We start from the raw sequence: 14964 nt of genomic DNA, 5'->3' as shown, positions 1-14964 counted from the left end.
CACTGTAGTGGTGCCCATTATGCAGTGCCCCCAGTAGCGGTGCCCCTTATGCAATGCCCACAGTGGTGGTGCCATTTATGCAGTGCCCACAGTGGTGGTGCCCCTTATGCAGTGCCCCTTATGCAGTGCCCCCAGTTGTGGTGCCCCTTATGCAGTTTCCCCAGTAGTGGTGCCCCTTATGCAGTGCCCCCAGTAGTGGTGACCCTTGTGCAGTGCCCACAGTGGTAGTGCCTCTTATGCAGTGACCACAGTGATAGTGCCCCCTATGCCGTGACTACAGTGGTAGTACCCCTTATGCAATGCACCTGTAGCAATGCCCCCTCTAGTAGTGCCCCCAATAGTAATGCCCCTGTAGTAGTGCCCCCAGTGGTAATGCCTCTGTAGAAATGCTCCCTGTAGTAGTGCCCTGTAGTAGTAATTCCCCCTGCAGTAATGCCCTCAATAGTAATGCCCACTGCAGTAATGCCCCCTGTAGAAGTAATATTCCCTGTAGTAATGACCCCAATAAAAATGTCCCCTGTCATAGTGCCCCCCAGTGGTAATGCCCCCAATAGTAATGCCCTCTTTAGAAGTAATGCCCCCAATCAGTAACCCCCCAACAGTAATGCCCTCTGCAGTAGTGCCCCCAATAATAGTGCCCCCAATAGTAATGCCCCCAATAGAAATGCCCCCTGTAATAGTGCCCCATTAGAAATGTCCTCTGTAATAGTGCCTCCAATAGTAATGCCCCCTGTAATAGTGCCTCCAATAGTAATGCCCCCTGTAATAGAGCCTCCAGTAGTAATGCCCCCTGCAGTAATGCACCTAATAGTAATGCCCCTGTAATAGTGCCCCCAATAGTAATGCACCCTGTAATAGTGCCCCAATAGTAATGCCCCCTGCAATAGTGCCTCCAGTAGCAACGCCCCTGCAGTAATGCCCCTAATAGAAATGCCCCTGTAATAGTGCCCCGATAGTAATGCCCCCTGTAATAGTGCCGCGCACACACACACAAAAATATTAAAAACACAATGCTTACCTGCTTCTGCGTCCACTGCCATCTGGTCCACTTGGCTGCTCTTCGGAACTATCGGAGAGACGTCACATTGTCTCTCTCATAGTGCCCATGGGGGGAGCCGGAAGCCAGAGCTCAGGACTGAGCTCCAGCCTCCAGCTACCACTGGCTCTGTGGGGAAGGAGCCAGGCGCCCGCTGGTAACAAAATCTCAGTGGGTGCCTGGCAAATGGAGCCCCCCTGCGGTGCCAGGCTGAGGTGGACCGGAGGAGGCGGAACCGGTTCCATCTCCAAATAAAAGTGATGATACGCAGTTCCACCCTGTACCGGCCCATTTTAACCCCTGCACTTTATGTAACAAATTATAATAATACTAGCTTTTGCCTGTGACTTTGCCCACGATGAAATTGCCCCAACTAATATTTTTATTTGAGGTGTTCTAGTTGTATTGCTTTGCATAAGGGCCCTGTTGTGGGAGTGGCCCTGTGCAACACTAAACAGACTGGTAGCAGCAGCACCTTCACCCACCGCTCACACCAATGTCACTGTGTGCCCTGTGTGCAGACTGCTATATAGCCTATCCTATTCACCTACCACTCACACCAATGTCCTTGTGTGCCCTGTGCGCAGACTGCTATGTAGCCTATCCTATTCACCCACCACTCACACCAATGTCACTGTGTGCCTGTGCACAGACTGCTATGTAGCCTATCCTATTCACCCATCACTCACACCAATGTCCCTGTGTGCCCTATGCGCAGACTGCTATGTAACCTATCCTATTCACCCACCACTCACACCAATGTCACTGTGTGCCCTGTGCACAGACTGCTATGTAGCCTATCCTATTCACCCATCACTCACACCAATGTCCCTGTGTGCCCTGTGCACAGACTGCTATGTAGCCTATCCTATTCACCCACCACTCACACCAGTGTCACTGTGTGCCCTATGCACAGACTGCTATGTAGCCTATCCTATTCACCCAACACTCACACCAATGTCCCTGTGTGCCCTGTGCACAGACTGCTATGTAGCCTATCCTATTCACCCACCACTCACACCAATGTCCCTGTGTGCCCTGTGCACAGACTGCTATGTAGCCTATCCTATTCACCGGCCACTCACACCAATGTCCCTGTGTGCCCTGTGCACAGACTGCTATGTAGCCTATCCTATTCACTCACCACTCACACCACCACACCACTCGCACCCACCACTCACACCAATGTCCCTGTGTGCCCTGTGCACAGACTGCTTTGTAGCCTATCCTATTCACCGGCCACTCACACCAATGTCCCTGTGTGCCCTGTGCACAGACTGCTATGTAGCCTATCCTATTCACCCACCACTCACACCAATGTCCCTGTGTGCCTGTGCACAGACTGCTATGTAGCCTATCCTATTCACCCACCACTCACACCAATGTCCCTGTGTGACTGTGCACAGACTGCTATGTAACCTATCCTATTCACCCACCACTCACACCAATGTCCCTGTGTGCCCTGTGCACAGACTGCTATGTAGCCTATCCTATTCACCCACCACTCACACCAAAGTCCCTGTGTGCCCTGTGCACAGACTGCTATGTAGCCTATCCTATTCACCCATCACTCACACCAGTGTCACTGTGTGCCCTGTGCACAGACTGCTATGTAACCTATCCTATTCACTCACAGCTCACACCAATGTCACTGTGTGCCCTGTGCACAGACTGCTATGTAGCCTATCCTATTCACCCACCACTCACACCAGTGTCACTGTGTGCCCCGTGCATAGACTGCTATGTAACCTATCCTATTCACTCACCACTCACACCAATGTCACTGTGTGCCCTGTGCACAGACTGCTATGTAGCCTATCCTATTCACCCACCACTCACACCAATGTCCCTGTGTGCCCTGAGCGCAGACTGCTATGTAGCCTATCCTATTCACCCACCACTCACACCAATGTCACTGTGTGCCCTGTGCACAGACTGCTATGTAGCCTATCCTATTCACCCACCACTCACACCAATGTCCCTGTGTGCCTGTGCACAGACTGCTATGTAGCCTATCCTATTCACCCACCACTCACACCAATGTCCCTGTGTGACTGTGCACAGACTGCTATGTAACCTATCCTATTCACCCACCACTCACACCAATGTCCCTGTGTGCCCTGTGCACAGACTGCTATGTAGCCTATCCTATTCACCCACCACTCACACCAAAGTCCCTGTGTGCCCTGTGCACAGACTGCTATGTAGCCTATCCTATTCACCCATCACTCACACCAGTGTCACTGTGTGCACTGTGCACAGACTGCTATGTAACCTATCCTATTCACTCACCGCTCACACCAATGTCACTGTGTGCCCTGTGCACAGACTGCTATGTAGCCTATCCTATTCACCCACCACTCACACCAGTGTCACTGTGTGCCCCGTGCATAGACTGCTATGTAACCTATCCTATTCACTCACCACTCACACCAATGTCACTGTGTGCCCTGTGCACAGACTGCTATGTAGCCTATCCTATTCACCCACCACTCACACCAATGTCCCTGTGTGCCCTGAGCGCAGACTGCTATGTAGCCTATCCTATTCACCCACCACTCACACCAATGTCACTGTGTGCCCTGTGCACAGACTGCTATGTAGCCTATCCTATTCACCCACCACTCACACCAATGTCACTGTGTGTCCTGTGCACAGACTGTTATGTAGCCTATCCTATTCACCACCACTCACACCAATGTCCCTGTGTGCCCTGTGCACAGACTGCTATGTAACCTATCCTATTCACCCACCACTCACACCAATGTCACTGTGTGCCTGTGTACAGAATGCTATGTAGCCTATCCTATTCACCCACCACTCACACCAATGTCCCTGTGTGCCTGTGCACAGACTGCTATGTAACCTATCCTATTCACCCACCACTCACACCAATGTCACTGTGTGCCTGTGTACAGACTGCTATGTAGCCTATCCTATTCAGCCACCACTCACACCAATGTCACTGTGTGCCCTGTGCACAGACTGTTATGTAGCCTATCCTATTCACCCACCACTCACACCAATGTCCCTGTGTGCCCTGTGCGCAGACTGCTATGTAGCCTATCCTATTCACCCACCACTCACACCAATGTCACTGTGTGCCCAGTGCACAGACTGCTATGTAGCCTATCCTATTCACCCACCACTCACACCAATGTCCCTGTGTGCCCTGTGCGCAGACTGCTATATAGCCTATCCTATTCACCCACCACTCACACCAATGTCACCGTGTGCCCTGTGCACAGACTGCTATATAGCCTATCCTATTCAAGTGAACAAATACCCAAAGCACCTATCTCCCCCACCACTTAACGGCCATGCACATAGCGCCACACCTATCTCCTGCATTGATGATGTCAATACATTTTGTTTTTGTTATTAATCAGCTTTAACTCGACGGATTGAAATGAAACAAAGTGCAGCTTATTTCTAGGAGTTTCCACTACAAAATGAGACAGTTTTCATGAAAATCAGTTTAACAGATTTTGCGCCAACTTGTAACAAACCAACAGACACAGCATTCTTATTATTGTTATCTTATATATTAGTATAGATTACACACAGCTAATTATAAGAGCAACCTTAGTTTGGCACTGGGCAGGTGCACAGCACCCTTAGTTTTAATATCGCTTTAACTTTCTGTACACTTTTTATAACTATATCGTTATACGTTTAACAATTATTTTGCTTGTTCATTATAGTTTTAATATAATATTTAATCAAAGTTAAGTCTTATTATCACCACAAGACACTTTCTTCTCTTTTTTGTAAATATTGATATCAGTATTAGGGTTTTTTCTGCTGTAGTACTACAAGTCTCAGCAAGGTAGCACCTCATTAGTGAGCTAAACTCAATTCTTATGAATTTTTATTCCAGTGCGAATAGAATCCTCTGCGTCCGGGGGTCTCCAGCCTTACACCGCAACTACCTCAGCAGTGTGTGTACACATCATTTCCCAGTTGCCGCATCACTTTCCGACAGCACTGCACTGCAGCTTCTGAGGTTCCAGTATAACATCGCGGCTATCTCCGCTGCAGAATGCCTCCAGCGTTCCAAGTGTCATGTCATATCCTGGTGGCACAGTGCGCACTTCTGCGTCCCAAGGGTCTCCAGCCTTACACTGCAACTACCACCGCAGTGTGTTTACACATCATTTCCCAGTTGCCGCTTCACTTCCCGGCGGCATTAACCGAGTGGACTAAGCCTAAACATCACGGAAATCTCTGCTGCTCTGTGTTTTCAGTCATCACAATTGCCACACCATCCCAGCGGCATTAAATGCAGTGCAGCATCTGAGTTGGACTTTATTGTACATCAAGGTTATTTCCGCTGCTCTGCATCTCAGAACATCTCCAGCCATTCAGGCTGCTTCGTGACCATCAGGTCACCATCTTGCCAAGTGTCTCCAGCCGTTCAGGCTGCTGTGTGACCATCAGGTCACCATCTTGCCAAGTGTCTCCAGCCGTCAAGGCTGCTCTGTGACCATCAGGTCACCATCTTGCCAAGTGTCTCCAGCTGTCAAGGCTGCTCTGTGACCATCAGGTCACCATCTTGCCAAGTGTCTCCAGCCCTCAAGGCTGCCCCGTGACCATCAGGTCACCATCTTGCCAAATGTCTCCAGCCATTCAGGCTGCTCTGTGACCATCAGGTCACCATCTTGCCAAGCGTCTCCAGCCGTCAATACTGCTCTGTGACCATCAGGTCACCATCTTGCCAAGTGTCTCCAGCCGTCAAGGCTGCTCTGTGACCATCAGGTCACCATCTTGCCAAGTGTCTCCAGCTGTCAAGGCTGCTCTGTGACCATCAGGTCACCATCTTGCCAAGTGTCTCCAGCCCTCAAGGCTGCCCACGTGACCATCAGGTCACCATCTTGCCAAGTGTCTCCAGCCCTCAAGGCTGCTCTGTGACCATAAGGTCACCATCCTTTCCAAGCATTTCCAGCCCTCAAGGGTGCTACGGGACTACTAGGTCTCCACCTTTGTCTAGCATCTACAGTCTGGGATTCATAATAATGGCTAATCCTATAAAGAGTCTGCACCAAATATGGGCATGGTAAAAACTCAATAGCTGGTAGGGGTAGCAATTAGCTTAAGTCTTTAAATGAAGAACAGACAGTTTGTATGAGCCAGTATAAAAAACTGAGGTACACAGCTATTAAATGTTTAATATACTTGAATCGATGGTAATAAACTTTGTGTGAGCCAAACTGAGGTGCACAGCTGATTTGACATTAAGGCTGGAATCAATGTACCTGTTTCAATGGGGCAGTGAGCACCAGTGCAATGTATGAAGATGAGATGGGTGTGCAGGCAAAGTTAGAACCACAAATACAGCCATTAGTGGACGGACTGAAACAGTGATCTGATGTGACAGTGCTGGTTTAATGATCAGTGCGGCCATGGACAGGTAAGTGAAAGTAAATGTGTCAGACCTCAATATACTGTAACTGGCAGGATGGCATCGGCAGGTGGAACTCAGGCTCAATGGAGATGAGTGGTTGACCCGTTCCCAGACAAAAAGTGACAGCAGGGAGTGACTCACTGTAGCCATAAGAAGTGGGTGGCCGGGATGTGAGGCCGCCCTCTCTGAGGCACTGCTCCCCCCACCTGCCTTACTTGATGCTGAGGTCTTTTGTATGTGGACACTGCCTCTCTTTTAATATGGGGCTCTTACCCCAATAGTAAAACCATTTTCTGTCTCAGAACTAGTTTCAGAAACAGAAAGAAATCAGTGAAATAACTTCTGTACACTTATCCAGACTGTGGAAGCTACTACACTTCTTGGGCAAAATTTACTAAGCAGCGGGTTCTAAACCCCGACGGTTTGGCAGCGGTTTTGCTATCCGCAGATATACTAAGGCCAAAACCACTGCAAAACCGCAGTCAAAAAACATTTAGAATAGAATAGAACAAGGCTGTCATTTAGAAACCACTGAAAAACCGCCACCAAACCCCCGGGGTTTAGAACCCACCGTCAAACCGCCACCAAACCGCTGGGGTTTAGAACCTGCCGCTTAGTAAATTTTGCCCCTTGTATCAACTTGTAACTGATGAATACTGGCACATTTTGTTCAGAGTGCCGGCACTTTGTAAAGAAGCACTGGGCATTGCAATAACATTAAAGAATGTCACATTATTAAAAATAAATGGAATTTAAGTGCTTTAAAATACAAGTTTCACAGAGAACCAAATATCTGATATAGGGCCAAATGTAAAGGTGCCTACACACTTGGCGATTTTTTACACGATCTGGCCGATTCCGATGCATTGGAACAACAGATCGTGTAAAAAATGCCCAAATCGTGAGTCCCCACTCACGATCACGATGCGATGCGCATCCCCGCTGGTTGCACATTGCAACGTCAGATCTGCCGTGCTGTAGAGCAGATCTGCCAATCTAGGAGGCGATGCACTGGAAAAAGTCTGGACGCAGGAGAGATCGTTTGAAAATTGGACTCCAAATTGTGTGCAAATCGTGTGCAGAGCTGCCGGGGAGAGTTTCAAGGGAAATTGTGCACGATGTCAGATCGTCAGCAAGTCGCTAAGTGTGTAAGCACCTTAATGGGTGAGAGTTTAGAAAATGTGAGTTTAGCAGTAACTTCTCACGTTGATCAAGTTTTATCTTCAAAATGGGAAAACATCAGGATAAGAGTTTAAATCATGAGAGTTTTTTAAGTCTAAAAAAAATGTGAGTTTGCATGTTCTCGGACTCTATTACATTGGCCGAGTTTAAAAAGTGTGAGCGATTACTGCTAAACCCCCACATTGTCTAACCTCTCACCCTATTACATTTGGCCCATAGTGTCTGATTTTGTTATCCATAAAAATATAGAATTGATCAGTGGGTCTCAATGATTTTGCTAGTCAATGTATTAAATTGGCATCTATCTTTAACAGCAACTACAACCATGGTGACTGAATAACTCGCCCTGCATAGTATCATTATAATAGACATTGAAGGGAAGAATTTACCAATAATTTATCACTTCATCTATAAAGTATCATACCCCGGCCCGTAATGGGACCCAGGAAACTACACCTGAGAGCCCAGATCCTCCTGGACAGCACAACACAGAAAAGAGAATAAGGCAATCTGCAATCTGTTGAACTACATTTATTACCAGGAAAGGTCTAGGCACACTGATACATCACATTAACATGAGAAAAATGCCTCTGGTAGCCTTTGATAGCATAGTATAGAATAATAAATCTTATATAAATATTAATAGCACATAAATTAGCAGATACAGGTTTGGTTTTCAAACACATACATATGTCACTTGCCAAAAGAGGCTGTAAGGTTAGCAGCTTTGGACCTAACAGTCAGAGTAAATATAGTAACTTAGTAACTCTAAATGGCAGCATCAATTACACCACACAGGGGAGGTAATGGTAATAAACAGATTATAGCAGCTTGCTTTTTTCTCTTATCTGTGTTTTTTTATGGTATACTTTACAGGGAGATGGAAACATTAGTGGTATCCAGGGTATGGCTACAGTACTCCAAGTGGGTATTAATTAGGGGTGTTTACCGGCCACTTTTCGTGTTTTGTGTTTTGGTTTTGGATCTGGATCTTTCTTCGTGTTTTGGATCTGGATTGGTTTTGTAAAAAAATATTTGGATGAAGGGCAGCTGACACCACACAGGGCAGCCCCTATAAAATTATTTGGATGAAGGACAGCGTACCCCTACACCACACAGGGCAGCCCCTGTAATAATTGTCTGGACTGAATATACAGCACAGGACAGCACTGGACTGATACAGCAGACCAGGTCACCCCCAGACTGATACAGCAGCACAGCACCACTGGACTGGACTGATACAGCATAGCAGGTCACCCCCAGCCCAGACTGATACAGCAGCACAGCACCACTGGACTGGACTGATACAGCATAGCAGGTCACCCCCAGCCCAGACTGATACAGCAGCACAGCACCACTGGACTGGACTGATACAGCAGAGCAGGTCACCCCCAGCCCAGACTGATACAGCAGCACAGCACCACTGGACTGGACTGATACAGCAGAGCAGGTCACCCCCAGCCCAGACTGATGCAGCAGCACAGCACCACTGGACTGGACTGATACAGCAGAGCAGGTTGATATGATACAGCAGAGCTACTTTCCCACAGACACTACACTACACGTCCTCTCACTACACTCTCCAGGACTGAAGTGAAGATGGCGGGGCGGGAGGCTCGAAATGTGCAAAGTCTGGGTCTCGCGGGAATCCGACAGCAGGATGATGACATTTTGGCTCGTTACGGGAAACGAGTCTGGTGTGAAAACCCGAGCCGGACTCGGTTCCCGGCTTGGATCAAGGCAGCTCGGGGTGGTTCGGATTTCGAAAATCCGAACCCGTTCATCTCTAGTATTAATGTTATCTGACTACAGAAAAGGATAATAATAATAATAATAATAATATTAATAATATTAAATACATTTAACATTTTTTTAATTTTGAAAATTATTTAAAACTTTACCTCAATGATGGACATTGAATATTTGAAAGTGCTATGTGTCATAACAAAAGTAGATTGGCAATATCCAACTAACTTATAGAAATAAGCTTTACAGATAATACATTAAAATGTTATACATCACCTGGCCAGTGTAGGCAAAATCAAGGGCCTGCTTTAATCCAAGGCTGGTAACACCATGTAAGTTTACTTCATCGGCTTCACTCTCAACCATGCACAGACTGAACATCGCCTATGTGAAAAAGAAACAGAAATTCTTTCAGGAAAAAATAACTCTACTAAGTTTGTCATAAGGGTTATTCTATATTATAGCTGATGTATATAAAATATATAATAAATGTTTGGAGAAGTTTGTTTCATACAATTTTAGAAAGTAATAGAAGCAATTAAAATGTGCTATATAGTATGTATATATCATACAGTATATAAGTTTATATCATATAGTTTTCTTCAGTATAAAGTTACCTTTTCATAATGACATTTGGTGAAGCACCATATATTGTATTTAGTGTATATGTAGAGTTCATTCTTCCATATACAAGGAGATGGAAAAGATATACCTTAAAATCAAACTAGTTTTTATTTATCTGTTTTTCTTCTTAATAAATAACAAATCAATTTGTATTGCTTAGCACCGATTTATCACAGATATTTATTAAAGTTTGCTTGCCAAGACAGAGCATCGGAAAAGAGGTAATCCCAGAGAAATACGTTCCCCCAGTGTGAAGGCCATCACTGCTACAGAAGCTTAATCCAGTAGTGAAAGAGTCCACTTCTAGCTGCTCTGCAGTCCAGTTGCAAGACAAGGATCCATGGGCGTATCTATAATGGGTGCAGGATGTGCCTACACTGCACACTCTGGGCCTGATTCAGACCCGCTCGCGAGCTCTGAGCGCTCGCAAGCAGGTCGATGTTGGCCCAGTGGGCATGCGCACAAGGGAGCCGGCTCTATCGTGCGCATGCGCGAGACCTGGATAGCGATGGCCAAGCCGTCGCTATGGGTCTCGATACAAAGGGGGCATGCTGTCGATGGTGAGTGACAGCACGCCCCCTTTGGTGAGCGTGCCGGGGGCATGGCTGCCCAGATGGAGCCGTTCCCATGGGTTATTCTATATTAGCTGATGGTCGCAATGGTCTTGAACATCGCGACCATCTTTTTGGCCGCTCGCTATAGCTGTCGGTGGTCACCCACAGCTATGCGAGTGACCAGGAGGCCGCTCTAAAAACTAAGAGGGACGGCCCTGATTCAGAGCGAGCGCTCTGTCAGAGCGTCAGGCTCTGAATCAGGGCCTCTGTACCCATAGACTAAATGGACGTCTCTCTGCAAGCTCCACAGACATTTCTGGTAAATGATGCTGGTACAGTTTTGCAGGGGATCTGCGCATGCACAGTACAGATAAAGACACGTGTTTGTGCAGTAGGCCCTGGCACAGTGCCAGAGATTGCTTGGCGCATGCGCTGGCAAGAGAAGAAGGGGGGTATACGTAGACTGCACACAGGCCCCCTCCGCTCTGGCTATCAAGGCCACGCTCCGAGAAGCTTAGCTTTTAGAGCTTGAAAAATTGGCTCACACCAGAGTCCCCATGAAGAATAATGGGACTGCAGTCTGCAGCGTTAGTTTGCCTAAAGTTCATTTCATAAAGTATTTCTGAAATAGCAACTATATTTAAAATTGCCTAAACCATGTATAAACAGCTATTTCAGCATGGTTTGATGCTTATTAAATAGATCCCATGGTGCCTTGTATGCTATGAAAAATGAAAATAGAAAGAAAAAACCTGTCCCGCTGTACCATCCATTCTCCTGAGAGCTCCTGAGAGCTTGTAGTGTAGTGTGCCCAGTATGTTAATTGCTTCATTGTGCTTCCAGGTCAGGCTTCAGAATATGGGCAGCTACAGTAGCTCTATACCTCAGAGACCCCCTATGTCACAGAGCTTGTACAGCTGGGGAGTGGTGATTAAATAAAACATGGACTCACACAGTGACAGGTGCACTCTGACATCTTACTGTACCAATAATGATGTCCTTCCTATAGCCAGACCTCTCTGTGTCTCTGCACAATTATCCTTTATTTTACACCACCACGCCAAGTAAGTACAATTATCCTGACTAAAGGACATATTACCTAATGTAACTTTGCTAAACACATGATGGAAACTGCAACTATTTTGCAAAAAGAGTATATACTGTATCAAACTTTGTAACACAAGACAAAACATATTTGTTGTTATGCTTCTAGCAGATTGTTATATAATTTGAGATACTGTAGGAAGGTCAGGTCTTTTCTAGGATTGTCTTGTATCTACTAGGCAGATTAGCAACATTCTTCTCAACATTTACAAAAATATTCCCAAAAAACAAAAGAAGATGTGAAATATCCAATGTGGTGCACTAAGTATTAAAACATAACATTTATTATTAATTGATTAATACCCAAATATAATGAGAGAACAGCGAAAATGTGGTTAATAATAGAAAATGTGTGTCACAAAAGAAAAGAAATTGCGATTTAACATAGTTACAGCGCATTTACTTTCTCCTACAATGTCTCAAATAAAGTTGTCTGAAACTCTTATTTGTGAGTCTCATTCCAACTTGTAATGGTTATGTAACTTATATTTGCATATCGTTCAATGTCTATAAAGTTTATGGACATTGAGCTATATGCAAATACACGTTTTAAGCAAGTAATTCAAAATAGAGCTCTCAGGGTTATTTATGTTAAGGAAGATAGTAGGCCAAGACAAGGCAACAGTGACATGATATGGTAATGATTAGCAAAGGATATTTATACTTAAAATGTACTGTTAATGTAAAATACATACATGCCACTATGATTATTTTCTACCTTTAAACTCTTTACAGTTTATTATATCAGCAAATTATCTGCGAATAGACTCCACTTTAATATATTAAATAAAATGTATATATATGCAAATTTATATAGTACACTAGGGTGTAGATGTACTAAGCCTTGGAGAGAGATAAAAAGGAGAGAAAGTACCAACCAATCAGCTCCTGTCCTTTTTCAAACACAGCCTGTTAAGTGATAGCTAGGAGCTGACTGGTTGGTACTTTATGTCTCTCCACGGCTTAGTAGCCTAGCTTTTATTGCTATAATTTTTTTTGTGTTTTTATGTTTCAATAACAAAACTGTAACATCTTGATTTGAAGCATTCAAATTTGTATTTAAACAATTACTAATGGAGGGGGGGAGGGGGAGAGAGAGAGAGAGAGAGAGAGAGAGAGAGAAATAAATAAATAAGGTACCAACCAATCTGCTACTAGCTGGCATTGTACAGTACAGACAGTGGGCCTGACTCAGCATGGATCACAACTGCAACAGTGTACGCAGATCGGAGAGTGAGTTACAGGAGTGTTTGGGGGTTGGTGACAGGGGAGTGGTTTGAGAAACGCAGGCGTGCCTGTCCATGTGAACACCAATGCATGGACATGCATAAATTAGCCAATGAGACAACATACGCAGCTTGAGTACTCGCTGCATGCAACAAGACTTGCAGTTTCCGCGGCAGGTCAGATCTCCTGTAAATGTGCGTTAGGGGCCGCTGTTACTCGATGTTCCCGATATATATGCAGGACTGCAAGGTATTACGGATGTGAGATAACAGTTTTTGGAGTCTCTATGCTGGCTGTGCGATGGCTTTGATAGCGTTCATTAGCATATCTTCGCAACAGATCTCTGTACGTAATCGCTGCTGCGATCACAGTAGTGATCCATGCTGAATCAGGCCCTGTCTGTACAATGACAGTTAGGAGCAGATTGGTTGGTACTTTATCGCTCACAATTTTCTCCCTTCCAAGCTAAGCATAGGTGATGCTACTTTATCTCACTGCCCCTATTCCTGTCAACTCAAATGTCTTCTTATGTTGCTTTTATTTTTCTCCTTGTCAGCTTGTCAGTGTTGCTATGGTTGGCTATGATAGCATCCTCACTAATTCTCCTCTCTCCCCTCAGCTCCAACTGGCTGGTTCATTTCTCACCTTAATTCAAACCTGTTACTCAGTGTTATATTTTAGGGCTCATACACACTAGACGCTGTGCTGTATGAACGATATTGGTGAAAGATTTCCTTAAAATTTTCTGTAGTGCAGGGCAGGATGTAGTTATAGGACCGGCGATGCCGCTGGTCTCAATACCGACAGGGAAATCCCAACAAGGGACTTAAGACAGGCGTCAAAATAGTGACGCCTATCTTAATCCCGACACCGGAATGCAGAAGGATGCCTGCCAACCCTTAGTGTTAGCCATGGGGGGGGGGGGTGTGTGTTAGGTTTAGGGAGCATAGCGGGGTTAGGGTTAGGTTTTTTTGGGGTGGTTAGGGTTAGGCATCCCTAGGGGGGAGGATTAGGGTTAGGCACCACTTAGGGGGTTAGGGTTAGGTACTAAGGGGGGAGGGTTAGGTGTAGGCATGAAGGGGGGAGGGTTAGGTTTATACACGAACGGGGAGGGTTAGGGTGCGAAGTGAGGAGGGTTAGGGTTAGGCTACAAGATGGGAGGGTTAGGGGGAGGAGGGGGGAGGGTAAGTATACTTACCCGACCCCTGTCGGGATACCAACCATCGCGATGCCACTGTCGGTATTCTGACAGGAGCCATCCCGACAGCCGGCATTACATACCCATTCCGTGCAGGACAAACGATATTGTGTGTACACACTGAAAGATATCTTTCACTGAAGTCATCCTACCACATCTCTGAACAGGCAATTGTCGACGATATCGTCAGATTGGCATGCATGTACGGATGACAAAAGACATCGTTAATGACCCCGTGGGAGCGTGCATCGTTGGTCGTTCACTGCATACACACTGAACGATATGATCTATATATCGTTGAACGATATCATTATCGTCCATATCGTTCATACAAATTGTCTAGTGTGTATGCGGCTGTAGTCTGCCTCTGCATTCAACTGCTTCACTTTCCACCTCAGAGCCGCTGGTTACAGCTCTCTGCCACTCTGCTAGCCCCTCTCAGTTCCTTATCTCTCCCCGTCACCAAATATAGGGCTGACAGGTGCCTCTTCCCTGTCCACGTATGTCAGGCTGCACTGCCTCAGCTCCAACTGTCACTGTCCACCAGAGTTGAAACCACCTGGGCTCATGCCCTATCTCCATGGCAACCTTCCCCACTCTGCTCCCTGCACTGCTGGCTTAGTATTAATCCTCAGCACTAAGGGGGTATTCACGAAAGCTTGAAAAGAGATAAAATTGTGAAAGATAAAGTACCAACCAATCTGCTCCTGTCATGTTACAGGCTGTGTTTGAAAAATTACAGTTAGGAGCTGATTGGTTGGTATTTTATCTTTCACTTTTTTTCTCTCTCCAAGCTTTCATAAATTCATCTCTAAGGGAGAGATTTATCAAACCTTTGGTTAGTACCTTATCTGTCTCCACTTAATCTCTCAATCGGCTTCTGTCATTT

The 14964-nt window shown here is 45.8% G+C and overlaps 1 protein-coding gene across 2 annotated transcripts in view; it reads right to left on the bottom strand.

Moving 5' to 3' along the window:
• The window catches only part of KLHL32 (kelch like family member 32), a 228100-nt gene that overhangs the window by 141838 nt on the left and 71298 nt on the right, over positions 1–14964 (bottom strand). For both annotated transcript variants that reach the window (XM_088472157.1, XM_088472167.1), the window contains exon 4: positions 9645–9752. In XM_088472157.1, coding sequence (XP_088328283.1) covers positions 9645–9752 — 108 coding nt within the window. The remainder of the gene's footprint in view (positions 1–9644; positions 9753–14964) is intronic.

The sequence above is a fragment of the Taudactylus pleione genome, unplaced genomic scaffold (genome assembly GCF_031769625.1).
Source record: "Taudactylus pleione unplaced genomic scaffold, aTauple2 ptg000015l, whole genome shotgun sequence".
Taxonomy (NCBI): Eukaryota; Metazoa; Chordata; class Amphibia; order Anura; family Myobatrachidae; genus Taudactylus; species Taudactylus pleione.
The sequence above is the reverse complement of the archived record's forward strand: the minus strand, read 5'-3'. Positions and strand labels throughout refer to the sequence as shown.